A 27,649-nucleotide genomic window follows, 5' to 3' on the forward strand; every position below is an offset into this window, starting at 1 on the left:
ATGGGCGAAGAATGTTCCAGACCAAATGAACAGCCTTGCAAAGGTCTTAAGGCAGAGTATGCCTGGGTGTCAGTGAAGAAGAAGGAGCTGGGCAGAGCTGCAGCACAGTGTGTAAGGGAGAGAGTTGAGAGAGCCCCTTCTAGAGGTCTGGGAAGCCTGACCATGGAAAGTTTTTGCTGGTCATTCTGAAGGCTTTGTCTTTCATTCTGAGTAAAATCAGGAACCACTGTAAAGGAACAACATGATCAGACTTCAGTTTGGGTGCTGGGCTGATAATAGACTGTAGGGGACAAGGATAAAAACAAAGAAGCCAAGATTATCTTAGTAACACAGATGAGAGGTGATGGGGGGTCTCAGGTCAGTGAAGGAGCAGTGGATGTGTCAAGAACTTGTTCAATACAAGCTCTATTTTGAAGGAAATGCCTCTTTCTGGTCCAGAATTCAATCTGGGATCCTACATTGCATTTAGTTGTCATATCTCCTTAGTTTCCTCCAACCTGGGTAGTTCTTGTCTTTCATGGCTTGGACACATTTGAAGAATATGGCCAGTTATTTTGTAGAATGTTTTTCATTTTGGGTTTGTCTGATATTTTCTTATGTTTAAACTCAGGTTATGTATTTTTGGAAAGAAAGTCAGAGGACGGATATTGTGTCCTCCTCAGTGCATCATATCAGGAGTTACATGATGTTGGCATGTCTCATTGCTGGTGATATTAACTTTTTGATCTCTTGTATTATATGCTGTCTGCTGTGTTTCTTGCATTGTAAAGTTACTATTTTCCTTAGTAATTACAAATATCTTGTGGTGAAATACTTTAAGACTATGCGAATATCAAGTTTCTTGTCATACTTTCATCCAAAATTTCTGACATCCATTGATTCTTTCTTGTCTCCAACAATTATTACTGGGTGCTATTTGTCAAATAGTGATTTTTTACTTTCCACTCTTTCTTCTAGATTCATTAACTGACATCTTGTAAGTAACATCTGTCTCTTTTTCCCCATTTGTTTATTTGATTATTCATTGGTAATAGTATTTACTCAGTATTTACTTTATTCTATGGGTCATATTTCATCATTATCATTATTTTGTTACTCAGATTGTTCCAATTTTGGCCACTGGGAACTCCTTCAAGGTGGCTCTTGTGTCCCTCTGACATGACCTCATCATTTTTTAGTACTTCCTTACTTCCTGGAAACATAAGCTGCTCCAGTCTGTTTTTGTATTTTCCCTGCTCCAGCACCCAAATCAGACATTTCTTCAAGATCTCTGGTTCTTTTATTGGAGAACAGGATTTAGAAATCAAGATTTTGGCATTAGATGTACTTATTGCTTCTGTGATGTCATTATTTCTAGGCCCTTTCAGTGGTCAAAGCTAGGAAATATATTTATGTATACATATATTTCGATATCAATTTTATGTATTAACCTATCTATATGTTTTTAAAGCCATAATTTCATACTGATACCTCTGATTTCAACACCACAGTGTTCATTCTAGCCTTTCCCATTTCCCTATTTGTAATTTAATTCTCTGCCAGTGAGAAACCTGGCTTTCATTATCCACAAAATATTTACTTATTTGTTTAGTTCTGGAACACACATCAAATAGTTTCAGAATTGCTAACACATACACCTATAAAAAACAAATTTGCTAACTAGAGTATAGTATTTGTGCATAGTTCTTTTTGTCTTCAGCCTTTAAGTATGTAGGAAAAATCTTACTTTCCAAAGTTAATATGGTTAGTTCTTTTCTTCCTTAATCCCTTCATTGTGGTTATGTTGTTCTATTTTTAAAAAACAGTTAAGTTCATTCGTCACTGTTTGTATTGCAGATTTGAGTTACCCCACCACCACCACCTCTATTATATCCTTGATTTTATTTACTTATTTTTGGGTTATGTGAAACATCATTTATAGTTTTCTAAAAGTCAAAATTACACAAAAGGGGAGCTTCAAGATGGTGGAAGAGTAAGACGTGGAGATCACCTTCCTCCCCACAAATACATCAGAAATACAACTACATGTGGAATAACTCCTACAGAACACCTACTGAACGCTAGGAGAAGAATTCAGACTTCCCAAAAGGCAAGAAACTCCCCACGTACCTGGGTAGGGCAAAAGAAAAAAGAAAAAACAGAGACAAAAGAATAGGGACGGGATCTGCACCAGTGGGAGGGAGCTGTGAAAGAGGAAAGGTTTCCACACACTAGGAAGCCCCTTCGCAGGTGGAGACTGTGGGTGGTGGAGGGGGGGAGCTTCGGAGCCACGGAGGAGAGCGCAGCAAGAGGGGTGCGGAGGGCAAAGTGGAGAGATTCCCGCACAGAGGATGGGTGCTGAACAGCACTCACCAGCCCGAGAGGCTTGTCTGCTCACCCGCCAGGACAGGTAGGGGCTGGGAGCTAAGGCTTGGGCTTCGGAGGTTGGATCCCAGGGAGAGGGCTGGGGTTGGCTGCATGAACACAGCCTGAAGGGGGCTAGTGCGCCACAGCTAGCCAGGGGGGAGTCCAGGAAAAGGTCTGGATCTGCCAAAGAGGCAAGAGACTTTTTCTTGCCTCTTTGTTTCCTGGCACACGAGGAGAGGGGATTAAGAGTGCCACTTAAAGGAGCCCAAGAGACGGGCGTGAGCCGCGGCTATCAGTGTGGACCCCAGAGACAGGCATGAGACGCTAAGGCTGCTGCTGCAGCCACCAAGAAGCCTGTGTGCAAGCACAGGTCACTATCCACACCTCCCCTCGCGGGAGCCTGTGCAGCCCACCACTGCCAGGGTCCCGTGATCCAGGGACAACTTCCTCAGGAGAACACATGGCACACTTCAGGCTGGTGCAATGTCACACCGGCCTCTGCCGCTGCAGGCTCACCACACACTCCGTACCCCTCCCTTTCCCTGGCCTGAGTGAGCCAGAGCCCCCGAAGAAGCTGCTTCTTTAACCCCGTCCTGTCTGAGCAAAGAACAGATGACCTCAGGCGACCTACATGCAGAGGCAGGGCCAAATCCAAAGCTGAATCTCAGGAGCTGTGTGAACAAAGAAGAGAAAGGGAAATCTCTCCCAGCAGCCTCAGGAGCAGCGGATTAAATCTCCACAGTCAACTTGATGTACCCTGCAACTGTGGAATACATGAATAGACAACGAATCAACCCAAATTGAGGAGGTGGACTTTGGGAACAATGATATATATTTTTCCCCTTTTTCTCTTTTTGTGAGTGTGTATGCATATGCTTCTGTGTGTGATTTTGTCTGTATAGCTTTGTTTTTACCATTTGTCCTAGGGTTCTGTCTGTCTGTTTTTTGTTTTGTTATTTTGTATAGTTTTCAGTGCTTGTTATCATTGGTGGATTTGTTTTTTGGTTTGGTTGTTCTCTTGTTTCTTTCTTTCTTTTTTTTTAATTACTTAAAAATTTTTTTAATATTATTTTTTGTTTTTTATTTTAATAACCTTTTTTAAAATTTCTTTCTTTCTTTCTCCTTTCTTTCTTTCTTTTTTTCTCCCTTTTATTCTGAGCCGTTTGGATGACAGGCTCTTGGTGCTCCAGCCAAGCATCACGGCTGTGCATCTGAGGTGGGAGAGCCAAGCTCCGGACATTGGTTCACCAGAGACTTCCCAGCTCCATGTAATATCAAATGGTAAAAATCTCGCAGAGATCTCCATCTCAACGCCAAGACCCAGCTCCACTCAACGACCAGGAAGCTACAGTGCTGGACACCCTATGCCGAACAACTAGCAAGAGAAGAACACAACCCCACCCATTAGCAGAGAAGCTGCCTAAAATCATAATAAGGTCACAGACACCCCAAAACACACCATCAGACATGGTCCTGCCCACCAGAAAGACAAGATCCAGCCTCATACACCAGTACACAGGCACTAGTCCCCTCCACCAGGAATCCTACACAACCCATTGAACCAACCTTAGCCACTGGGGGCAGACACCAAAAACAATGGAAACTATGAACCTGCAGCCTGCGAAAAGGAGACCCCAAACACAGTAAGTTAAGCAAAATGAGAAGACAAGGAAATACAGCAGATGAAGGAGCAAGGTAAAAACCTACCAGACCTAACAAATGAAGAGGAAATAGGCAGTCTACCTGAAAAAGAATTCAGAATAATGACAGTAAAGGTGATCCAAAATCTTGGAAACAGAATGGGGAAAATACAAGAAACGTTTAACAAGGACCTAGAAGAACTAAAGAGGAAACAAACAATGATGGACAATACAATAAATGAACTTAATAATTCTCTAGAAGGAATCAGTAGCAGAATAACTGAGGCAGAAGAATGGATAAGTGACCTGGAAGATAAAATAGTGGAAATAACTACCGCAGAGAAGAATAAAGAAAACACAATGAAAAGAATTGACGACGGTCTCAGAGACTTCTGGGAAAACATTAAACTTACCAACATTTGAATTATAGGGGTCCCAGAAGAAGAAGAGAAAAAGAAAGGGACTGAGAAAATATTTGAAGAGATTATAGTTCAAAATTTCCCTAATATGGGAAAGGAAATAGTCAATCAAGTCCAGGAAGCACAGAGATTCCCATACAGGATATATCCAAGGAGAAACACGCCAAGACAAATAATAATCAAACTATCAAAAATTAAATACAAAGAAAAAATATTAAAAGCAACAAAGGAAAAACAACAAATAACATACAAGGGAATCCCCATAAGTTTAACAACTGGTCTTTCAGCAGAAACTCTGCAAGCCAGAAGGGAGTGGCAGGATATATTTAAAGTGATGAAAGGGAAAAACCTACAACCAAGATTACTCTATACAGCAAGGATCTCATTCAGATTTGATGGAGAATTTAAAATCTTTACAGACAAGCAAAAGCTATGAGAATACAGCACCAGAAAACCAGCTTTACAATAAATGCTAAAGGAACTTCTCTATGCAGGAAACACAAGAGAAGAAACAGACCTAAAATTACAAACCTAAAACAATTAAGAAAATGGTAATAGGAACATACATATCGATAATTACCTTAAATGTAAATGGATTAAATACTCCAACCAAAAGACATAGACTGGCTGAATGGATACAAAAACAAGACCCATATATATGCTGTCTACAAGAGACCCACTTCAGACCTGGGGACACATACAGACTGAAGGTGAGGGGATGGAAAAAGATATTCCATGCAAATGGAAATCAAAAGAAAGCTGGACCAACAATACTCCTATCAGATAAAATAGACTTTAAAATAAAGGCTATTACAAGAGGCAAAGAAGGACACTACATAATGATCAAGGGATCAATCCAAGAAGAAGATATAACAATTATAAATATATATGCACCCAACATAGGAACACCTCAATACATAAGGCAACTGCTAACAGCTATGAAAGAGGAAATCTACAGTAACACAATAATAGTGGGGAACTTTAACACCTCACTTACACCAAAGGACAGATCACACAAACAGAATATGAATAAGGAAACACAAGCTTTAAATGACACAATAGACCAGATAGATTTAATTGATATTAACAGGACACTCCATCCAGAAACAGCGGATTACACTTTCTTCTCAAGTGCACATGGAACATTCTCCAGGATAGATCACATCTTGGGTCACAAATCAAACTTCAGTAAAGTTAAGAAAATTGAAATCATATCAAACATCTTTTCTGACCACAATGTTATGAGATTAGAAATCAATTACAGGGAAAAATACGTAAAAAACACAAACACATGGAGGCTACATTACTAAATAACCAAGAGATCACTGAAGAAATCAAAGAGGAAATCAAAAAATACCTAGAGACAAATTACAATGAAAACGCAATGTCTCAAAACCTATGGGATGCAGCAAAAGCAGTTCTAAGAGGGAAGTTTATAGTAATATAACCCTACCTGAAGAAACGAGAAAAATATCAAATAAAAAATCTAAACTTACACCTAAAGGAACTAGAGAAAGGAGAAGAAACAAATCCCAATGTTAGTAGAAGGGAGGACATCATATAGGTCAGAGAAGAAATAAATGAAATAGAAACAAAGAAAACAATAGCAAAGATCAATAAAATGAAGAGCTGGTTCTTTGAGAAGATAAACAAAATTGATAAACCATTAGCCAGACTCATCAAGAAAAAGAGGGAGAGGACTCAAATCTATAAAATTAGAAATGAAAAAGGAGAAGTTACAACAGACACGGCAGAAATACAAAGCATCATGAGAGATTACTACAAGCAACTCTATGCCAATAAAATGGACAACCTGGAAGAAATGGACAAATTCTTAGAAAGGGATAACCTTCCAAGACTGAACCAGGAAGAAATAGAAAATATGAACAGACCAATGACAAGGAATGAAATTGAAACTGTGATTAAAAATCTTCCAATGAACAAAAGTTCAGGACCAGATGGCTTCACAGCTGAATTCTATCAAATATTTAGAGAAGAGTTAACAACCATCCTTTTCAAACTCTTACAAAAATTTGCAGAGAGAATACTCCCAAACTCATTCTTTGAGACCACCATCACCCTGATACCAAAATGAGACAAAGATATCACACAAAAAAGAAAATTACAGGCCAATGTCACTGATGAACATAAACACAAAAATCCTCAACAAAATACTAGCAAACCAAATCCAACAACACATTAAAAAGATCATACGCCATGATCAAGTGGGATTCACCCCAGAGATGTAAGAATTCTTCAATATATGCAAATCAATCAGTGTGATACACCATATTAACAAATTAAAGAATAAAAACCACATGATCATCTCAATAGATGCAGAAAAACTTTTGACAAAATTCAACACCCATTTATGTTAAAAACTCTCCAGAAAGTGGGCATAGAGGGAACCTACCTCAACATAATAAAGGCCATATACGACAAACCCCCAGCACACATTATTCTCAAAGGTGAAAAACTGAAAGCATTTCCTCTAAGATCAGGAACGAGACAAGGATGTCCACTCTCACCACTATTATTCAACATAGCTTTGGAAGTCCTAGCCATGGCAATCAGAGAAGAAAAAGAAATAAAAGGAATACAAATTGGAAAAGAAGAAGTAAAACTGTCACCGTTTGCAGATGACATGATCCTATACATAGAGAATCCTAAAAATGTCACCAGAAAACTACTAGAGCTAATCAATGAATTTGGTAAAGTTGCAGGATACAAAATTAATGCACAGAAATCTCTTGCATTCCTATATACTAATAATGAAAAATCTGAAAGACAAATTAAGGAAACACTCCCATTTACCATTGCAACAAAAAGAATAAAATACCTAGGAATAGACCTACCTAGGGAGACAAAAGCCCTGCATGCAGAAAACTATAAGACACTGATGAAAGAAATTAAAGATGACATCAACAGATGGAGAAATATACCATGTTCTTGGATTGGACGAATCAATATTGTGAAAATGACTATACTACCCAAAGCAAACTACAGATTCAATGCAGTCCCTATCAAATTACCAATAGCATTTTTACAGAACTAGAACAAATCATCTTAAAATTTGTATGGAGACACAAAAGACCCCGAATAGCCAAAGCAGTCTTGAGGGAAGAAAACGGAGCTGGAGGAATCAGACTCCCTGACTTCAGACTATACTACAAAACTACAGTAATCAAGACAATATGGTACTGGAACAAAAACAGAAACATAGATCAATGGAAGAAGATAGAAAGCCCAGAGATAAACCCACGCACCTATGGTCAACTAATCTATGACAAAGGAGACAAGAATATACAGTGGAGAAAAGACAGCCTCTTCAATAAGTGGTGGTGGGAAAACTGGACAGGTACATGTAAATGTATGAAATTAGAACAGTCCTTAACACCATACACAAAATTAAACTCAAAATGGATTAAAGACTTAAATGTAAGGCCAGACACTATCAAACTCTTAGAGGAAAACATAGGCAGAACACTCAATGACGTAAATCACAGCAAGATCCTTTTTGACCCACCTCCTAGAGAAATTGAAATAAAAGCAAAAATAAACAAATGGGACCTAATGAAACTTAAAATCTTTTGCACAGCAAAGGAAACCATAAACAAGATGAAAAGACAACCCTCAGAATGGGAGAAAATATTTGCAAATGAATCAATGGACAAAGGATTAATCTCCAAAATATATAAACAGCCATGCAGCTCAATGTTAAAGAAACAAACAATGCAATCCAAAAATGGGTGGAAGACCTAAATAGACATTTCTCCAAAGAAGACATACAGATGGCCAAGAAGCACATGAAAAGCTGCTCAACATCACTAATTTTTAGAGAAATGCAAATCAAAACTACAATGAGTTATCACCTCACGCCAGTTAGAATGGACATCATCAGAAAATCTACAAACATCAAATGCTGGAGAGGGTGTGGAGAAAAGGGAACCCTCTTTTATTGTTGGTGGGAATGTAAATTGATACAGCCACTATGGAGAACAGTATGGAGGTTCCTTAAAAAACTAAAAATAGAATTACAATATGACCCAGCAATCTCACTACTGGGTATATACCCAGAGAAAACCATAATTCAAAAAGACACATGCACCCCAATGTTAATTGCAGCACTATTTACAGTAGCCAGGTCATAGAAAGAACCCAAATGCCCATCAACAGACGAATGGATAAAGAAGATGTGGTACATATATACAATGGAATATTACTCAGCCATAAAAAGGAACGAAATTGGGTCATTTGTTGAGACGTGGATGTATCTAGAGACTGTCATACAGAGTGAAGTAAGTCAGAAAGAGAAAAATAAATATCGTATATTAACGTATGTATGTGGAACATAGAAAAATGGTACAGATGAACAGGTTTGCAGGGCAGAAATTGAGACACAGATGTAGAGAACAAACGTATGGACACCGAGTGGGGAAAGCCACGGGGGTGTGGGGGTGGTGGTGTGATGAATTGGGAGATTGGGATTGACATATATACACTAATATGTATAAAATTGATAACTAATAAGAACGTGCTGTATTTTAAAATATATAAAATAAAAGTTTAAAAAAAAAGTCCTAATAGTAGATAGAGAGCAGAAATAGACTGAGGTTTCCATTCCTTTCTACATTGTTCCTTTCCATCCGTTCTTTCCTGTGGGCTGGAATTCCTGGCACTTTTGAAGAGATTTATCCCTCAGGGATGGTGGATTGGAAGGAATTTGGGTAATGTATGTTATCCAAGGGGACAGGCTTTTCTGTGGCTAACACAGTTTGTCTACAGTACAAAGGAAGTGAGGCTAAGGTCCTATCCCAGCCTTGGTCTGATGATCCTAGGCCATCGAGGGTAAGTTGTCTCCAAGTATTTGGAAAGTAATTAATGAGACTAATATTTCATTTTGTCTTTCTACAGCCAATCACAATAAGTTCAACCCCAGCCAGTCCTCCACTTTCAGAAACAATGGGCAAACCTATACACTGTCCTATGATTTTGGAAGCCTGGTTGTGGTCTTGGTATTTGATACCATGACTGTGAGTAATATCCTCATATTACTGTGAGTAATATCCTCTGAGGTTCTGTGGTTTGGCTTTCATTTTCTAGAGCCTTAAGCTATGAGAGAAATCCACAATTACTAATTTGTATGACATTCCCAGAAGCTAGAGTTGGAAAGGATGTCAAAGTTCATCTAATTCAACCTTCCTCCCAGGACAGGCATTGCTTCCACAGCAGTTCTAACTGCAGAAAGCTCTTTACGTGGTGCTAAGGTTGCTATGCCTTTTGACTTTCTTCCCTGGTTTTACTCTGCTGTTCAGAATCAGATAGAATAAATCTGCTCCCTCTTCCACACAATTTCACTTTGGATATTTGAAGACATATCCTTTCACATTTTCCTTATTTCTTTACATCCAACTCCCACAGTTCTCTCTTGTTCTTGCACGTGGATTTTTCAATATAACACCAGTCACTGTTCTTTCCTTGCCCATGGATGTGGAAACTATAACTCCAGAAATCAGCTGCCTCTGCTTCCGTAACAGCCACACTCCTTTTTCCAAGACATATTTGGTTGGGTTATGTTGTTGCCCCTTCACCTTCCACCCTCACACTCATGTTCGAGCTTAGCATGAAAAAAGCCAACTTCCTCTCCTGGGAGAGGTTCTAGATTCCAGACCCTGGGCACCTAAGTCTGGGAAAGATTTGTCCACCTGAATTGTGAAACTCTTCTCTCTGCTCACCCCAGGTTCAGAACATCGTCACTGATAACCAGGAGTTTGGCCTGAGTGAGAGAGTGAACCCAGCTATCCCTTCTACTATTTAGACTTTGATGGGATTCTGGGAATGGCCTACCCCAGCTTGGCGGTGGGAGGTACCCCAACAGTCATGCAGAGCAGGCTGCAGCAGGACCAGCTCACCCAACCCCTCTTCAGCTTCTACTTCTCTCGGTAAGAACCTTTGTCCTGGGAAGGGCTCATCAAATGATGCACTGTGGGGGCTTTGGACAACTCAACGTCAGACAGAGCCTAGGTGAAAAAGTTTCCTGATACAGTGAGTAAAACAATCCATGTATTTCTGAAAATTTGTAATTACATTGTGGGGGGAATTTTATTTTAAACACAGTAGAAGAATTTTTAATTATGACCATAAGCCATATGATGACTCTTTTCTTAAAAAATGCAATATTCCTTCAACATTTGTTTAGTAAATCTAGAGATTGCTGTGTTAGATTTGCACAACTGTAGAGCAATTGAACAAGCCACATGAGCATTTACTAGTAAGAGAACAGAAATGGAATGATAATTATAATAACATCTCTGGCTTTATAAGGTACTCTTGTAGCAATCCCTTCAAATGACATCTCAAAAATCCTGTTATTAGCCCAGGTTTGCCAATGAGGAAATGAAGGCTCAAACAGGTTGTTGATGTTGATCAAGGTCAGTCACTAGTAGGTGTGAAGCCGAGACTCAAGCTTAAATGTCTTGATCAGAAATCCAGTACTTTTCCTACTCCACCTGGCCTCGAACTTTTATGGCAAATTTTACTTCCTGATCTTTTTTCCTAAATATATCAAGCTCAGGGTACCTGATCCAAGGTAGTAAACACAGGAGGCCTAGATCCTCTTCACATTATATAGTTACCAACCTGACCACGATAGGAGCATGCCCATCATGGTACACTTGGTGTCTCTGTCAGGCCCCATTCCAGGTACTCTCAGAGGGGTTTCTTCTTATTCTCACCCTGTCCAGGAAAGGTCTCTCTGGGATACTTCTATAGTTTGTTTTCAGGTGCCTGTCCTCTCCTATATGATGGAGTCTGTGTTTCCAAGTCTCTGACACTTTGGGTGTTTCTCTAAGAATTTTCCTCTCTGTTGTACTTTGAGTCAGGTGGAATCTAAGGAGCAACTCAGAGGACAGCACACCCTTGTTCTGCAGTACCTCTGTGTCTGAGGGAGAGAGGGAAGGCGGGAGGAGAGAGAGGAACTGCCTGACCCATTCATGTGGTGGAACTCATGCTCTTGTACCTTTCTCCCCAGCCAACCAATCTATCAATATGGTGAGAGCTCATCCTGGAAGGTGTGGACACCCAACTCTATTCTGGTCAGATCGTCTGGATCCTTGTCACCCGGGAAATGTACTGGCAGCTTGTTATCCAGGAATAAGTAGAGTGGACAGTTCCAATGGATTATGGACACTTCTAGGATGTTCCTCCAACATGACAATATTCCCCATTCCTCTCATGACACAGATTTCTTAAAGAATCATCAAACCCCCAGGCTGAGGTTGTCCTGGAGCTCAGTAGACTCTGGAGTCTAGCTCTTGACTGAACTTTTTGAACTGGTCCCTGAGCTTTGCCGTGTCAGCAGGTTGGTCATTCCTAGGCCCTGTGACTTCACGTCTTTGTTCTTAGAAGCTTCGTTATCCCATCAACATGATCTTTACCACTTCCATCATCAGTAAGAGTAATGGCTGTTACTATTGATGCATTGATGCTTTCCACATGCCAGATACTGTACTAAATATTTTACATATACTATTGCATATAATTTCCATAACACTATAAGGATGTCAAAACTGTATTTCATTCCATCGATAAAGAAATCAAGGCTCAGATGTTTGTAAATTATCAAAAGTCACACATTTCACAAATTTCAAAATTTGAACCTGAACACAACACATCAGATCCCACTGATCATGAATCCACTGCTTCTACACTCAAAGCCCTCAAGAATTCTCCATCACATGCAAATTTAAGACAAAACGCCTTTTGCCTGTACTCAAGACCATACAGAATCTATCCCCTACCTATCTATACAGCCTTTCCCCTACTCCCTGATCTGAAGCATAGACTTCATCAAGTGCTTGCACCTTGTCATGACTTTCTTGCTTCTTTTGTTAATATCACTTGAAGTGTCCCTCCTCTTCTCCATGCTTATTTGAATTTTAGGCAAACTTCAGAGCCTAGATTAACTCCTATCCCCTCCAAATTTCTCCCGGGGTCCCAGTCCACAGTGATCTCTCACTTTTAATCCAGTAGTATTTACCTGTGCCCCTGTCACAATTTATATGTCCAAATCACTGGGTAAGCACTGGAAAAACAGCCCAATGTGAAGGAGTGGAGAAAGGAAAAACTTGGCATGTCTGGGGACTAGCTTCATGCGCTTGGAATAGAGGTGTCTTTTTCACATGGACCAATTACTCTCACTCTTTAAGCATCACTTCCTTAGAACAACCCTTGTGTGAAACCCCAGAATAGCTCAAGTTTCCTCTTCTCTGAAACATTGCATTTTCTTCACAGCACATATCAGGACTGCAATTACACCTCATATATGTGTGTTTTTGTTAAGTGTCTGGCCTTTCCACTAGGCTGTGGTGTCTGTCTTGCTCACCATTGTATCTCCAAGTGCCTTGCCTCATAGACAGCACCAGGAAACACATGAGAATGAAGAGGAGAGGTAGAGCAGCAGAAAAAGCTGGACAGGGAATGAGGGACTGAATCACATAGGACTTTATGTACCACATTATGGAGTTTATCACCTACTGCCTTATAGTGTTTGTCATGGCATGACATATTGTGTTGTGTCTTTTCAGTTAGAATAAGCTCCTTAAAAACAGAAAGTATGATTTACCCCCTCCTTATATCACCATGATCCCTATAGGAGTGTCTTGCACATAGTAGGTGCTCAACTTGTATATATCAATTAATTTCAAGCCCTGACTGTGTTTGGCACTGTGTGCTGGGCCACACAACGGTAGATTAAAGAAGACAAGACACAGTCTCTGCCTTCCAAGAGCTTCCAGTCAGAGCTGGAGAGGTCACCAGTACAAGACTGAGGCTATTATTCCAATAATCACAAAGGCCCAACACCATTACATGGGTAGATATGTCATAGGGTGGCCTTGCTTCCTGGAAGATGCAGAACATTGGAGCTCCTGGATTGCGGGCGGCGGTGGCGGTGATGAGGGGAGGACAGGGCTCATGGTTGTGGAAGAGGCACCTGACTCTCTTTGTACTGGTGTCCCTCTCAGGTTTGCCATCGGTGACCAGGCCACTGGCTGGTGTTCCCAGGGCTGCCAGGCCATTGTGGATATGGGGACCTTCCTGCTGGCTGTTTCCCAGCAGTACATGACCTCCTTCCTGCAGTCAACAGGAGCCCAGGAAAACAAGAATGGTGATGTGAGTAGCCAGAAGCCAAAGGTTTCTCTGCACATCCATGCAGCCTCAGCCAGGAGCCCAAGTGCCTGAGTTCATGAGAGGGAGGAGGAAGGGTTGTGTGGGGACCTGAACCCCTGGCAGGACAGAACAGGTGGGGACACAGCTTGGCATTTCATGAACCTCCAATGCACGGAAGGGAAAGGGGAGGGAATAATACCAACCCCATCCAGACTGTGAGTGAGGGCTGAATGGTTGTCTGGTGCTGCTAGTTCATTGTAGGTCCTAGGAGCACATTCAGCTTTGTCTGGCCACTGTCATTTGACTGAGTGAAATAGAGTCAGGGCACAATGCCTTTGTACATTCCACTTGGCTTTCTTCCTTCTCTAGAAATGCACCTTTGGGTTTTACTCTGAGGAGCCTCCTGTGCCCACATCTCCACCCCTTGGTACACATATGTAGTTTGCTTTTCCCTGCATGCAAGTGTCTGTGTGTGGATGTGTGTGTGCATGTGATGAGTACATGGACCGGTATACACAAATGTGGATATGAGAGTGTGTTATGAGTATACTTCTACAAATGTGTGCCAATGCCTTTTCTCTGTAATTTGTACTTTCTGAGGTTAGAATTTGGGTTTTGGAAGAGCCTAACTCCTTATGGCCATATCCATACTCCCCAAAACTAAGAGCTGAGGTATGTTTAAGGAGAGGAGTCAAGAAGCAAGAGGGCCAGTCAACATTGTGCCCAGGAGTCAGGCCTGGCCTTCCATGCTCTGAAACAGCCTCTGCTGGAAGGTGGAGAAGAGAGTCTCACAGGAAAGGGGGGGGCTTGGGCCCTTTGTCTGGGCCCCCAGCCCCGGCGTTCTGCAGCATTGCCTCTTCTCTCTCTGTTTGTGGTCAACTGCGACTCCGTGCAGAGCATGCCCACCATCACCTTCATCATCAGTGGGTCCCATTTCCCACTGCCTCCCTCTGCCTATGTCTTCAACATACGTATTCACCCCAGGGTCCCTGGATTGTGTGTTTGGATGGGCCCAAGGCTGGTCTGTGTCCCAGCTCACATCTGGGTTGCTATGGGCAATCACCAGGGGCAGGGCTGAGGGTGAACAAGAAGTCAGGGACCCCCAGGCATCACAGAATATAGGGTGGGGGGCGTTCCCATGGGAAAGGCCTCTGCAGTGCAACTGGTGATGTCCTCATGTCCTCTGTCTCTTCAGAACAATAGTTACTGCATGCTGGGGATTGAGGCCTCTTACCTGCCCTCCTCCAGCGGGGAGCCTCTGTGGATTCTGGGCAATGTCTTCCTCAAGGAGTATTACTCTGTCTTCGATGTGGCCAACAATCATGTGGGCTTTGCCCTCTCCACTTAGACTAGTGCAAGGCAGCTGCCTGCAGCTGCCTGCAACCTCCCCAAGGACTCTGCAATTGCCCTAATGCCTTTGTGGCTGAGGGCAGCATTTTAAACTATCCTGATTCCTTCTGCCCACTAGAGTGTTTTTCTTCCTGAACCTAAGAAATCAGAAATCTCCAAACATTTTTGAGACTCCTTCCAACAAACAATTTAGTAGTTTATCCTAAATTGGAAGTTAGCAACAGCTGTTTGGAGGCTCTTAATCAATGGGAGAGAACAGGAGAGGCAGTATCTGGCTGCATGCAGCATGGGTGTCAAGGACACAGTGGTCTCTACATGATGGTCGTGGTTGGAGGTTTTCACCCCTCCCAGCACTCTCTCTTCCAAAATTATTTTCTCTCAATTCTTAAAAAAGACATGAGCCAGATCAATTGCTGACTGAAGAATTTTGGAGAAGAAAAAAGAATCCTTAGAGAGCATTTCAAAAAGGTGCTTGGAAGGCCAAAATCTGATCAGAACGTAGTGTTATTGTTCATTTGTTTGTTTTTGTAAGGGAGCAACACAGTTGTAATAAATTTAAATATTATGGGACATTTTACAGACTCCATTCATTCCTACCAGTACTTTCAGGCTGCTTCACATATTCACTTTACCTGCACATATTCTCTTCTGAGATAGAGTATTTGAAGACTGGGAAGAGAGACAGGGGAAGAAGGAGAGGGAGAGAGAGGGAAATATCAATAGATTGAAAGAGAGCAGCAGGTCCACAAAGGTAGGAGAAAAGAGAAAAGTATTTAAATAGAGAGCTGCAAGGAAACAGGGAAGTGAGAAGAGGTAGAAGCTATGGAAGGTGGAGGTGAAGTTAGAGATCTGGGGTTTTTTGGGGGAGATGTTCCAGAGCAACATCTCTAGAGAGGAATGTAGGATGGAGATTCTGAGAAATGTTGCCTATGATTACAAATTAGAGTTTTAAAAATATTCCTAAAGAGATATAAAGATTGGAATTATCCTTTAATTACTATTGACAGTCATAATGTGCTCTTTAAATTGAATTCATGAAGACAGTGGCCACATGGGACCCCAGCCTATATTTGGGTTATACTTATAAAAGAGATTTCCATTTAATTATTTCTAATGGGGTCATCACAGGTCAAATGTCATTAATTTATTCATAAACTATTAATCAAAATCTTGGTTTGTGTAAATGAAATTTTCCTTGATCCCTGACATCTTTCTCCCTTTCCTCTGCCTATCCTCCCACTCTCTATGAAGAGGTACAATACTTTGTATCTCTGATAATGCATTACACAGTGCACTGGATTTTACCCATTTACCCAACTAGATTATGATCTCCTAGAGGAAAGAGACTGTGTTATTTTCTCTTTAAATCCCCAGATCTTAGATGTCTCGCAGAAAAGATATACTTAGCAGAAACTTGTACTACTAAATTAATGATATACAATACAAGTGAGATTAATGCTGTTACAGTGAATTCTTCCTGAGAGTGTCAGGAAAGAAGAAGGTATCACAGAGGAAATTGTGTTAACTTTAGACCTTGAAGTATGAGTAGGAACTCATCATGTATGGAAAGTAAAAAGGCATCTCATGCAGAAAAACAACGTAAGAACAACACAGAGGCTTGGAAGAGTTTGTGCCATTGCAGATCAGCAAAGAATCTGAACTGGCTGGAGCACACAGAACCTGGAAAGGATAGCAGGGAATGAGGCTGCCAGGTGGATTGGATCAGATGAGCAGGGCCTTGCTAAAAGTCTGGACTTCATTATCTAATCGATGGGAACCACAATGGGTTTAGAAAAAGAGAGAGAATGATCAGACCTTTGTTTGAGGAAGAGAGGTCTGCTGGCAGGGCCCCTCTGTTCCACAGCCCTCATTTGGGGTTCCTCAGGTTCCCGTACCTGGTGGAGACACAACTCCAGAGAGATGCATATTCTTCATTCCTGGTAGAGCTTCTGCCTTAGGACCCTAGCCATTTTCCTAGCTCATGGTCATGGCCGAGAAACCTAAACAGAAGTGAAAGACTCCTATACCCAGAATTTAGAGCTAACCCAAATCAGGGAGCTCTCAGCTTCCCTCTTTCTTAGTTCCACTGTGACTCTCCTCTTTACTATCCAAAAGTCACAGAACCACAAAAACAGCTCCCCGCAGTCCTGGTGGCCATGTTGACCAAGACCTCCTTCCCTGTCCCTCTCACGGTCAAAGACATGGCAAAAGGATTTTATCTTCTTGAGAAGATTTGATGCATTCTCTGAGCAAGTCCTCTGAAATTGGCCACAGCAGGTGAGGAGTTGACAACACAATAGGCTGTTCTACTGTCACAGAGATAAAGAGGCCCGTCTCAGCTCAGATCTTACACAAAGCAACAGGACGCCAGGTCTTTCTTTGGGGACTGCAGCAGTGATGGAAAGGATGCTGCTTTGGACTGGTAAGTAACACAGACCCAATTCCCTCTTCTCCTCTAAATCCAGAGAATACTCTCCATCAAGCATCAGAAAGCAGGGACCCAGAAGTTTGCTTCCATGTAAAAAGACTTTGTTTGGATTTTTCTATGTCATTTCTCTCTTGTCCTGGCATGTGCCATCCCATTAGGTCCCTGCTTTGTCAGGCTGCTGGCTTTTTCTTTCTCTTATACATGCCCAGGTTCCAGAATAAAAAGAGTGACACCATCTGTACATTGATAGGAAGTGCTAAGTAACAAAGTACTGAATTTCAAAGGCTTAGCAGGTGTGCCCTAGCAAGTCAGGCATTCCCTGAATGCATCTAACCCAAAGCACTGCTTCTGTTGCTTCCAATCCAAATCTCACTGCCTCTCTCTCTGCAATGTCCCACTTAATAGAATGACTTTTACAATGATTCTACTCCTTCATCTATCACCTCTCTCACCACCCATATCTTGCCCAGTGCCACCTTCTGTAGAGGAAGAACTAACGCTACCCTCAGTGCTCAGATCCTTAACCTGGCAACACCCCACTCCCAAAGAGCTTTGGAAGGCTGTGGTCCATGAGCACCTGAGGATGCTGAACACCACCAGTGGTAGCAGCTGATCCAACAGATTCTGGGACATCCTGGGCCTCAGCTAGAATGCAGTTTTTCAGCTCTTGCCCCCACTAAAGATACAGCTGAGCTAAAACAAGAGTAGATAAGCTAGATCTTGGCTTAAGGTCACTGTCGGAAGGTGAGAATCCAGTCCATTGGAGCCTTGATGACTGCGCCAGGTAGATAGGCTACTGGTTTAATTAACACACATTTATTTTATTCTGACTGTACGTTAGGTAATGTCACTTCGGTTATCTCATCTAATCCTCACAATATATTTTGAAGTGGGTTTTAATCTCCCCATTTCTGTCAGTAAGCAAATTGAGGTTAGGTGTTGTGTGACAAGATATCCAGCATCCTGCAGCTGGAAGGAGAAGAGCCAGGCTTCAAGCACAACAGTGTCTGCTCAGAGCCCATGCTCTTTCTACTCACCACTCACTAGGTGGTGGGGAACCCAGATCCAGGACCCCCTCCTCCCCAGGGTGGCTTAGGCACAAGCTGTGAAGAGGAAGATCTGTGCAGGACTCACCAGTAGCTGACTGTTCATTGTTAGTTACCCAGCAGTGCAACAGGTCTGTAGCTTCCCTGGGAAGCCCCGAGCTGAGTCATGGATTTGTTTCTTGTCTTTTTACAGGTCTGGCTGTGTTGCTGCAGCTGCAGCTTGGTGAGCATCATGAGTGTCTTTCCTTTTGACAGAGGAGTTTCCACCATCAGCAGACTTAGACATATTTGAAAATCTGAGAGAACTGGAGTCTCTACCTCCTGTAGGAGACTCAAAATTGTTACAAAAAAATAAATAGAGGAATGAAGGAAGGAAGGAAGGGAGGGAGGGAGGGAGATGCAAGAGGGAGGAGATATAGGGATATATGTATATGTATAGCTGATTCACTTTGTTATAAAGCAGAAACTAACACACCATTGTAAAGCAATTATACTCCAAAAAAGATGTTGAAAAAAAAAAAAAAAACTAGCTCTGAAAATGACCTGAAGACTAGCAAAACAGATTTTCTACAACTAAGGATACAAAGGAAAGGCAACATCAAGACAGGTAAGAGGGGCAGAGATTCAGTCTAGTCAAAACCCCCACCCCCTGTCCAGTGACCACAGGGTCACGAGGTCACCAGACTGGGGAGCCTGATGTGGGGCTCAGACCTTTCTATCATGCTCTTTCTTGGTTCACGTACCCTGAGAGAACCAGCTGACATTCCAGCAGCCCTAAAGAGAGGCCACAAGGGGTACTGAGATCTTCTGCCAACAGCCAGTGCCAGCTTGCCAGCCATGTGAGTGAGTTATTTTAGGAATGAATCCTTCAGACCCAGTCAAGCCTTCAATAACTGCTCTAGTCAACATCTTTTATATATATATATTTTTAAAATATTTATTTATTTATTTGGCTGCGTCGGGTCTTAGTTGCGGCACGCGGGATCTTCATTGCAGCAAGTGGGATCTTTTGCTGCCGCGCATGGGCTCTTCGTTGTGGCACGCGGCTTCTCTCTAGTTGTGGTGCGTGGGCTCCAAAGCGCGCGGGCTCAGTAGTTGCGGTGCACTGGCTTAGTTGCCCTGCAGCATGTGGGATCTTAGTTCCCTGGCCAGGAATCGAACCCACGTCCCCTGTATTGGAAGGCAGATTCTTAACCACTGAACCACCAGGGAAGTCCCCCTGCTCCAGTCAACATCTTGACTGCAACCTGCAGTTCTCATGAGAGAACCCAATCCAGGACCACTCAGCCAAGCTGCTCCTGAGTTATAGACTCTATATGAAATAATACATATTTCTTATTGTTTTAAGTGTCTACGTTTGGGGATAATTTGTTATACAGCAACAGATAATGAATAGAGTCAGGAATAGCTTGGTTGTTGATATTTGACCATGAGATTGCCCAACACCAGAACTGTTGAAGAAGAGACATCCATTTATTCAACCAACTTGTATCAAGTGCCTAGTCTGTGTCAACTTCCAGGGATCCAAAGATGAACTCAAGATGACTTAAAGGAGGCCAGATACACTGAAGAAATTCTTGGCTCAGCCTGGGGACTTGCTTTAAGGCCAAGGCTGACAGCTGCCCCTGCACCTGTGCCCACTCTTATCTGCCGGACTGGCTTAGGCCCAGGTTTGAGTGATGTGGCTGCTGGCAGTGGCAAGTCTATGGCCTTGGGGCATCAGGTGAGATAAAACAGGCCCTAACCTCTGCAACTCCTTGTAGCACTGACTACTCTCCCAGCCACACCTCTCACCCCACCAAAACCCCAATCTCATATGTTTTTCCTAAGGAGTCAAGCTCTAGCAAAAATAGGACACAATGTTCTTTACGCACGTAATGCCACCACTCCTCCCAGAATGAGGAGGAGAGGGCAGAGGTACAAGGTCCATGTTTCTCTGGCAGCAGCTGCTCTCTCCCTATCTCTTCCCTGAGCTGGAATAAGGGGGGAGAGCTGGGAGCTGCAGCATCCTATGTCTGCCCCTGTCCTTCCCCTCCAGCACTGTGGTAGTAAAATCACTAGGGGACAAGGGGGAGAAGATGAGCAGGGCTAATCCTGCCCCTTCCATGAACCAGGTTCCTTCTAGGACCCTTGCCACTGGCCTTAAAAGGAGGGCCTGATCCTGTAGGAAGAAAGTTACATGCCTTAAATGAATGCTTAACATCACAACTAAACCCTCCCACCATGTGTTTTTCTGGCCCTGGGCCTTGTACCTTGGGACCCTGATTCTAACACTGTGCCCTTCATTCCTTCTCTCGGCTTCCACATCCCCTGAGGGACTTGACCTCAGTGCTGAGCTAAGGCTTCCAATTGTAAGCAGTTCTGTCAGAGTAGCCGGGCCTGGGCTGGTGAGGGAACTCTACTGGATTCTCTCCCACTTAGATTCTCATGAATCTGGATGAGATGGGATGGGTGGAGATATGAACGTGACACCCTTGGGCACCTGTGGTCATGAGATGGCAGCTGTGCTGTTCCCATAGTGACAAAAGGGGTCTTCTCCTTATATACGGCTGGGTCAAGAGTCTGCCCAAGGTGGTCAGTGTGTAGGCACAATGGGAAGGATGCTGTTCTGGGCCTGTGAGTCTCCTACTCTTTTTGCCCTTCTTCCTTCCCACAGGTCATGGGGTGTCCCTGGGGATGGGGAGGAGGGCAGGTTTCTGTTTCAGTGAGCCTTGTACATAGGGGATTCCCCCATGCCTCAGGCTGTGGATAGAGGAACTTGGGATCCACGCCTGAGAGTGATGAAATGGGGTCCTGGGGAAATGCCACTGATAAATCCAAAGGCCCTTGATGTCCTGGAAGTCTCCTGAGTACAGCAGGTCCTAACTGGGAAACCCATCTGAGGACGCCTGGTTTTTGTATTTTGTTTCTTTGTTTGTTTCAAGCTTGGCTGTTCTGCTGCAGGTACAACTAGGTAAGGAGTAACACAGCCTCCTATCCACACTCCAATTTTCCTGATAGTTACGCCTCTTTCCCTCCTTTCTTCCAAGTCTGCATTTCCTTCTCCTTTTGCTATGTCAGGACTAAGACCTGTTTTGTGATGTCAGGACTCGGACTAGCCCCAGCCTGTTTTGCTTGATCTCAGAAAGTCAACACTGGGAGGGGACATATAGCTCATCTAATCCAGAATGTCTCATTTTATAGGTGGGAAAACTAAAGCACAGAGAAGGGAAGCGACTTGTCCTTGGTTGTTCAGCACCAGGACTTAACCCAATATTCTAATGCCAAGAATAGTGTCTATTACCTAGTAGTCTATACTCTTCTTTGTGTTGTCTTCTTTTCCCCTCAAATGTCCTCACATTCTTTCTAATAACTAAGCATTGGTCTGTGGATGTGAAATATTACTAAGGCCCAGATATGGGGACTCAGGAGAGGAGAGTGGGAAGAGCGTGAGCTTCAGAGCAAGACTGCCTGGAAATAGTGCATGCACAATAAATATTTGGGGAATAAATGGATGAATGAATTGGTATTCATCTTAATCTTTCAGCCTTGAGTAGTTCTGAGTCTCATCTAAAAATGAGAATGTTTCCCCCATAAGGCCGTATGGGTATTAAAATTTAAGTAAAACAATGCATATAAAACCTCTAAATAAAGCATCAGTCACATCATATGCCATCTACAAAAGGTATTTGTTTTATTGATAATGAACTTGAGTAGTCTTTGAAGTTATGAATAGTACCCAAGGAGCATAATTAACCTCACCACTTGCTGCTATGATGGTGAATTGATTTTATTTTATGTGTTGACTTGAATTGATTTAAAGCTTTCTGAGTCATGAAAGATGCATAGGTCTTGCTGAGATTCTGTTCACAAAAGTGTCATGACTGTTTAGCCAGGTCCTTCATAGGCCTGGGAAAGGAGTGCAGCAGTATCTACCAGGTATCTGTCATGTGAACACTTAGGTAGCCCTTCCCCTTGAAGAGGTCATCAGCAAGTGACACAGACAGTGGAGACTTGCACCACAATGGCTGCTGCTTTCTCTCATAGGCTCAGCCTATAAGATAGTGTGCTACTTTACCAACTGGTCTCAGTATCGACCAGAACCAGCCAAGTTCTTCCCCAAGGATGTGGACCCATGTCTGTGCACACACCTGATATATGCCTTTGCCACCATGAATGACAACAAGATTGCTCCCTATGAATGGAATGATATTGATGTCCTGTATACTCAGTTCCAAACCCTGAAAGACTGGTCAATGGGAATTGAATCCACGGTGAGTGGGAGTCAGCGAGGGATAATGGAGAGCCCAAGTTCAGTCTCCAATTTATTCCCAAATATCATAAGATTCTGAGAGGCAAAGTCCCTTGCAGATAGTTTTTTCCTGAAAAGAATACACAGATTTCTGACACATGTATGGTAAACTATGATGTAAAGACTAACGTGGGCAGATGGAGAGGCGCACTTGCCATGGGGACTTTAGAGCTTGTACTTGGCGGCTGCCTATTTCCCAGAGAGTCAAGAATGAGGATAGCAGAGTTGTTTTTGCAGTACCTGTATCCTGCAAGCTCACAGAGGTCTCACTAAAAAGTGTCTGTTTGTTTCTTTCTGCAGCAACAGAGATCTGGTCACTTTGCTGGCTGTTGGTGGCTGGAATTTTGGCACTCAGAAGTAAGTCTTTCTATGGCCAAAATATGAGGGTGGAGGTGAAAGGAAGAATCCTTCAGGCTGGGGTGGGAAAATGTGATACCAGTGGGTAGGTGAAAACGGATATTCCAGGGGGAAAGAGACTGGTACTTAAGAAGACACTGTCTGCAGGTGGGAAGGGCTGACTGCAGCAGATGTGGAAACATAGAAATAGTATGGAGAAAATGGTGGGCAAACACTCAAAAGAATGTGAAGAATGGTGAGTGAGAAAGAACTGGCGTGGTGATGGAGAAGCACTTGGGTCCTCATGAGAACATGAGCTCTGGGTTGAGTCATAGGCTTTTCTTCCGGGAAGCAGTGAGAAAGGATTGGTAACCTCACAGGCTTTTTGATTCTGAGTTGGAAAAAAGAGATGATGAGGTTAGACTAGATTTGTATGTAAAAAGTTATCCAAGTCAGTGGTAAACTACTTTTTAAATTCTGAAAGTAAGGCCTTCCTATAATTATTTTGAAATTAGAGATCACAAAGTTATTTGACATGAAAAGTAACTTGCCTCTCTCTTCTTCCCTCCAAAATTCTTCAGAGGTAGGCAGCTACTCCTAAAATGCAATGATGGAACAAGTTGCAATGAGTGTTTTTACTCTCAAATAGCCAAGTGAACTTTCTGGCAGTTACCTATCAGGTAACAAGCTAATTCTCACCTTTGGTATTTGATCAATATTTCTTCTGCCTCAAGTCCACTCCACCAATAGAGTTTTTTTCTTATCTTGCTCACAAATCACTTATATAGGAAAATCTTTGCAGGTCAATTCCCATAACTCCAAACAATATGTCCCCCCTCCCTTTTTAGGTAACTCAGTTTGCACTAGTCAGTTTATTTCAATTAAAAAAAAAACTTAATTGCTATTGAATACCTGAACTAAAAGCAAAAAGAAAAGAAAAAAAAGAAGATAAATTAGGGAGGTTTTGATCCAGGTTACAAAGGGTTTACCACAGGCTCGTTATAATCAAGAACTAACCAAGAGGGTTTAAAAATGTGTTTATAGAGTATAAAATTGCTGACTATGACAGACGAACTAATTTTTCTAGATTTCAAGGCAACTTTAAGTACAAGACTCAGTATATTTAATAGCATATCTTTGGGAGTCAGAAGGGCTTCATTAAACGTATTCACATATTATAAATCACATCTTAATTTTAGAAACAGTAAATATAAAAAATGAACATCTTCGGATCAAAGAACTGTGATATCTAAACCACTGCCCCTGAAAGATCTCACTAATAATTTAAGTGCACATGTACCATTGATATTATAAATAAATAGAGAATATTATTGAATGGGTATACTGTAGAAAATAAAGTTTTAATTATAAACACTTATCTACTAATTAACATTAACACTTTGAGTTCACCTTAACTGTAAAAATCCAATGGTGGCTACTATAATATGCATAATAAAAATTGATATCAGAGATGTTGTGGGGATTATTCCTGGATCTGTGATGTTAATACAGACAAACTCTCTGCCTAGATTCACCACCATGGTCTCCACAGCTGCCAAAAGCAAAATCTTCATCTGTTCTGTCATTGACTTCCTTCGTCAATATATATGCTTCATCAATATATATGCTTTTATATATGCTTCGGGTATACAGCATGATAGTTCAACATCTGTATACATTACAGAGTGATCACAGTCATAAGTCTAGTTATTAGCCATCACCATGCAGTTAATGTCCTTCAACCATTTCACCCACCCCACAACCCTCTTCCCCTCTGGTAACCACCAGTTTGTTCACTGTATCTATGACTTTGTTTTTGTTTTATTTTGTTTGTTTGCTGGGTTTTTTCCTCAGATTCCACCTATGATTAAAATAATATGGTATTTGTCTTTCTCCATCTCACTCATTTCACTTAGCATAATACACTCAAGTTCCATCCATGTGATTGCAAATGGCAGAATTTCATTCTTTTTTAAGGCTGAGTAGAATTCCATTTATATATATATACACACACATGTATACCATGTTTTGATCACTTAGGTTGCTTCCATATCTTGGCTATTGTAAATAATGCTTCAGTGAACATAGGGGAACATATTTTTTTTAATTCGTGTTTTCATTTTCTTTGGATAAATACCCGGAAGTGTAATAGCTGGGTCATATGGTAGTTCTATCCTTAATTTTTTGAGTAATCTCCATACTGTTTTCTACAACGCTTGCACCAATTTATAATCCCATCAACAAAGTATGAGGGTTCTCTTTTCTCCACATCCTGTCCAACAGTTGTTATTCCTTGTCTTTTGAATAATAGCCATTTTAACAGTTGTGAGAGGATATTTTATTGTGGTTTTGATTAATGATGTTGAACATCCTTTCATGTGCTTGTGGGACATCTGTATGTCTTCTCTGGAAAAAATATCGATTCAGATCCTCTGCCCATTTTTTATTTGGAGTGTTTGGGGTTTTTTGGTCTTGAATTTTCTGAATTCTTTACATATTTTAGATATTAACCCCTTATCAGATATATGATTTGCAAATATTTTCTCCCATTCAGTAGATTGAATTTTGTTTTGATGATGGTTTTGTTTGTTGTAAAGAAGCTTATTAGTTTAATGTAATTTTGTTTGTATATTTTTGCTTATGTTTCCCTTGCCTTGGAGTCAGATCCCCAAAAATGTCTCTGTGACCAATGTTAATGAGGTTACTACCTAAATTTTCTTCCAAAAATTTCATGGTTTCAAGTCTTGAATTCACATCTTTAATCCATTTTGAGTTATTTTTTGTGTATGGTGTAAGAGAGTAGTCGAGTTTAATTCTTTTGTGTGTGGCCATCCAAGTTTCCCAACACTATTTATTGAAGAAAATGTCTTTTATCATTATATGTTATTTGCTCCTTTGTTATAGATTAATTGTCTACATGCATGGATTTATTTCTGGTGAATCAATTCTTTCCCATTGATCTATGTGTCTATTTTTGTGGTAGTACCATACTGTTTTGATTACTATAGCTTTGTAGTATAGTTTGAAATCAAATCAGGGAGTATGATATGAGAATATAAGGTCTTTTGTGGTCCCATACAAATTTTAGAATATTTGTTCCAATACTGTGAATATGCCATAGGTGTTTTGATAGGGATTGCATTGAATCTATGAAGTGCTTTGGTATGGACTTTTCAACAATATTAATTCTTCCAGTCCACAAGAATGGCTTATACTTTCATGTATTTTCATTGTCTTCAATTTGTTTCATCAATGTCTTATAGTTTTTAGAGTACAAGTCTTTCACCTCCTAGGTTAAATTTATTCCTGGGTATTTTATTCTTTGAGATGCAATTGTAAATGGGATTGTTTTCTTAATTTCTCTTTCTTAGTTAGTTTATTATTATTGTATAGAAATGTAACAGATGTCTGTATATTAATTTTGTATTCTGCGATTTTACTGAATTCATTTATTCTTACTTTTTTTTTGGTGGAGTCTTTAGGGATTTCTATATATAGCATCATGTCGTCTACAGATAGTGACAGTTTATTTCTTCCTTTTCAATTTGAATGTCTTAATTTATTTTTCTTGCCTAATTGCTGTGGCTAGGACTTCCAAACACTATGTTAAGTAGAAGTGGTGAGAATGGGCATCCTTGTATTGCTCGTGATCTTAGAGGAAAAACTTTTAGCTTTTCACTATTGAATATATTGGAGGTAGATTTATCATATATGGCCTTTTTATGTTGAGATACATTCCCTCTATGCCTCCTTTATTGAAAGATTTTATCATAAATGGATCTCAAATTTTGTCAACTGCTTTTTCTACATCTATTGAGATGATCATATGTTTTTTATCCTTCATTTGTTAATGTGATGTATCACCTTGATTGATCTGTAGGTGCTGAACCATGCTTGCATCCCTGGTATAAATCACACTTGATAGTAGCATCTGATCCTTTTATTGTATTGTTGGATTTGGTTTGTTAATATTTTTATTGAGAACTTTTGCATCTATGTTCATCAAGGGTATTGGCCTATAGTTTTTTTGTGTGTGTGGTCCTTGTCTAGATTTGGTATCAGGGCAATTCTGCCTTCGTAAAATGTGTGAAAATTTTCCCTCCTTTTCAATTGAGTTTGAGAAAGATAGGTATTAAATAGCCATGTGGTCCTGAGCTTTTGTTTGTTGGAAGATTTTTGATTACTGTTTCAATCTCCTTAGTAATCAGTCTATTCAGATTTTCCATTTCTTCATAATTCAGTCTTGAAAGATTGTATGTTTCTAGAAATCTATCCATTTCTTCTAGGTTGACCAATTTATTGGCTTACAATTGTTCTTAGTAGTATCTTATTATCCTTTGTATTTCTGTGGTATCAGTTGTAACTTCTCCTCTTTCATTTCTGATTTTATTTACTTGTTCTCTCCCTCTCTCTCTCTCTGTTAGTCTGCCTAATGCCTTATTGATTCTATTACCGTTTCAAAGAAACAGCTCTTAATTTCATTGATCTTTTTGGTTCTTCTTCTAGTTCCTTTTGGTAAAGTTAGATTGTTTACTTGAGATTTTTCTTTTTTCTTGATGTAGGTCTGTTTTACTATGAAGTTCCCTCTCAGAACCACCGTTGCTGCATCTGATGGATTCTGGCAT

At 41.1% G+C, this 27,649-nt stretch overlaps 2 protein-coding genes across 2 annotated transcripts in view; both read left to right on the plus strand.

Annotated features, from left to right (window-relative positions):
- LOC309656406 (pepsin B-like) lies at nucleotides 1-22,453 on the plus strand (the record flags this gene model as incomplete). The annotated part of the gene is given in 9 exon segments (XM_082452892.1): nucleotides 1-111; nucleotides 9,244-9,438; nucleotides 10,146-10,187; nucleotides 10,190-10,347; nucleotides 11,436-11,455; nucleotides 11,458-11,557; nucleotides 13,429-13,576; nucleotides 14,442-14,540; nucleotides 14,769-22,453. Coding segments are annotated over 9 exon segments (1,026 nt in total). The 3' UTR covers nucleotides 14,922-22,453.
- LOC309656474 (acidic mammalian chitinase-like) overlaps nucleotides 22,375-27,649 on the plus strand; it is a gene marked incomplete at its 5' end in the record, with an annotated part of 14,244 nt that continues 8,969 nt past the window's right edge. Inside the window, 2 exons of the mRNA XM_082452976.1 lie at nucleotides 22,375-22,722; nucleotides 22,989-23,045. Of these exons, the coding sequence (XP_082309102.1) occupies nucleotides 22,375-22,722; nucleotides 22,989-23,045 (405 nt within the window). The remainder of the gene's footprint in view (nucleotides 22,723-22,988; nucleotides 23,046-27,649) is intronic.

This window comes from Balaenoptera physalus (assembly GCF_965194825.1).
Source record: "Balaenoptera physalus genome assembly, chromosome: 1".
NCBI lineage: Eukaryota > Metazoa > Chordata > Mammalia > Artiodactyla > Balaenopteridae > Balaenoptera > Balaenoptera physalus.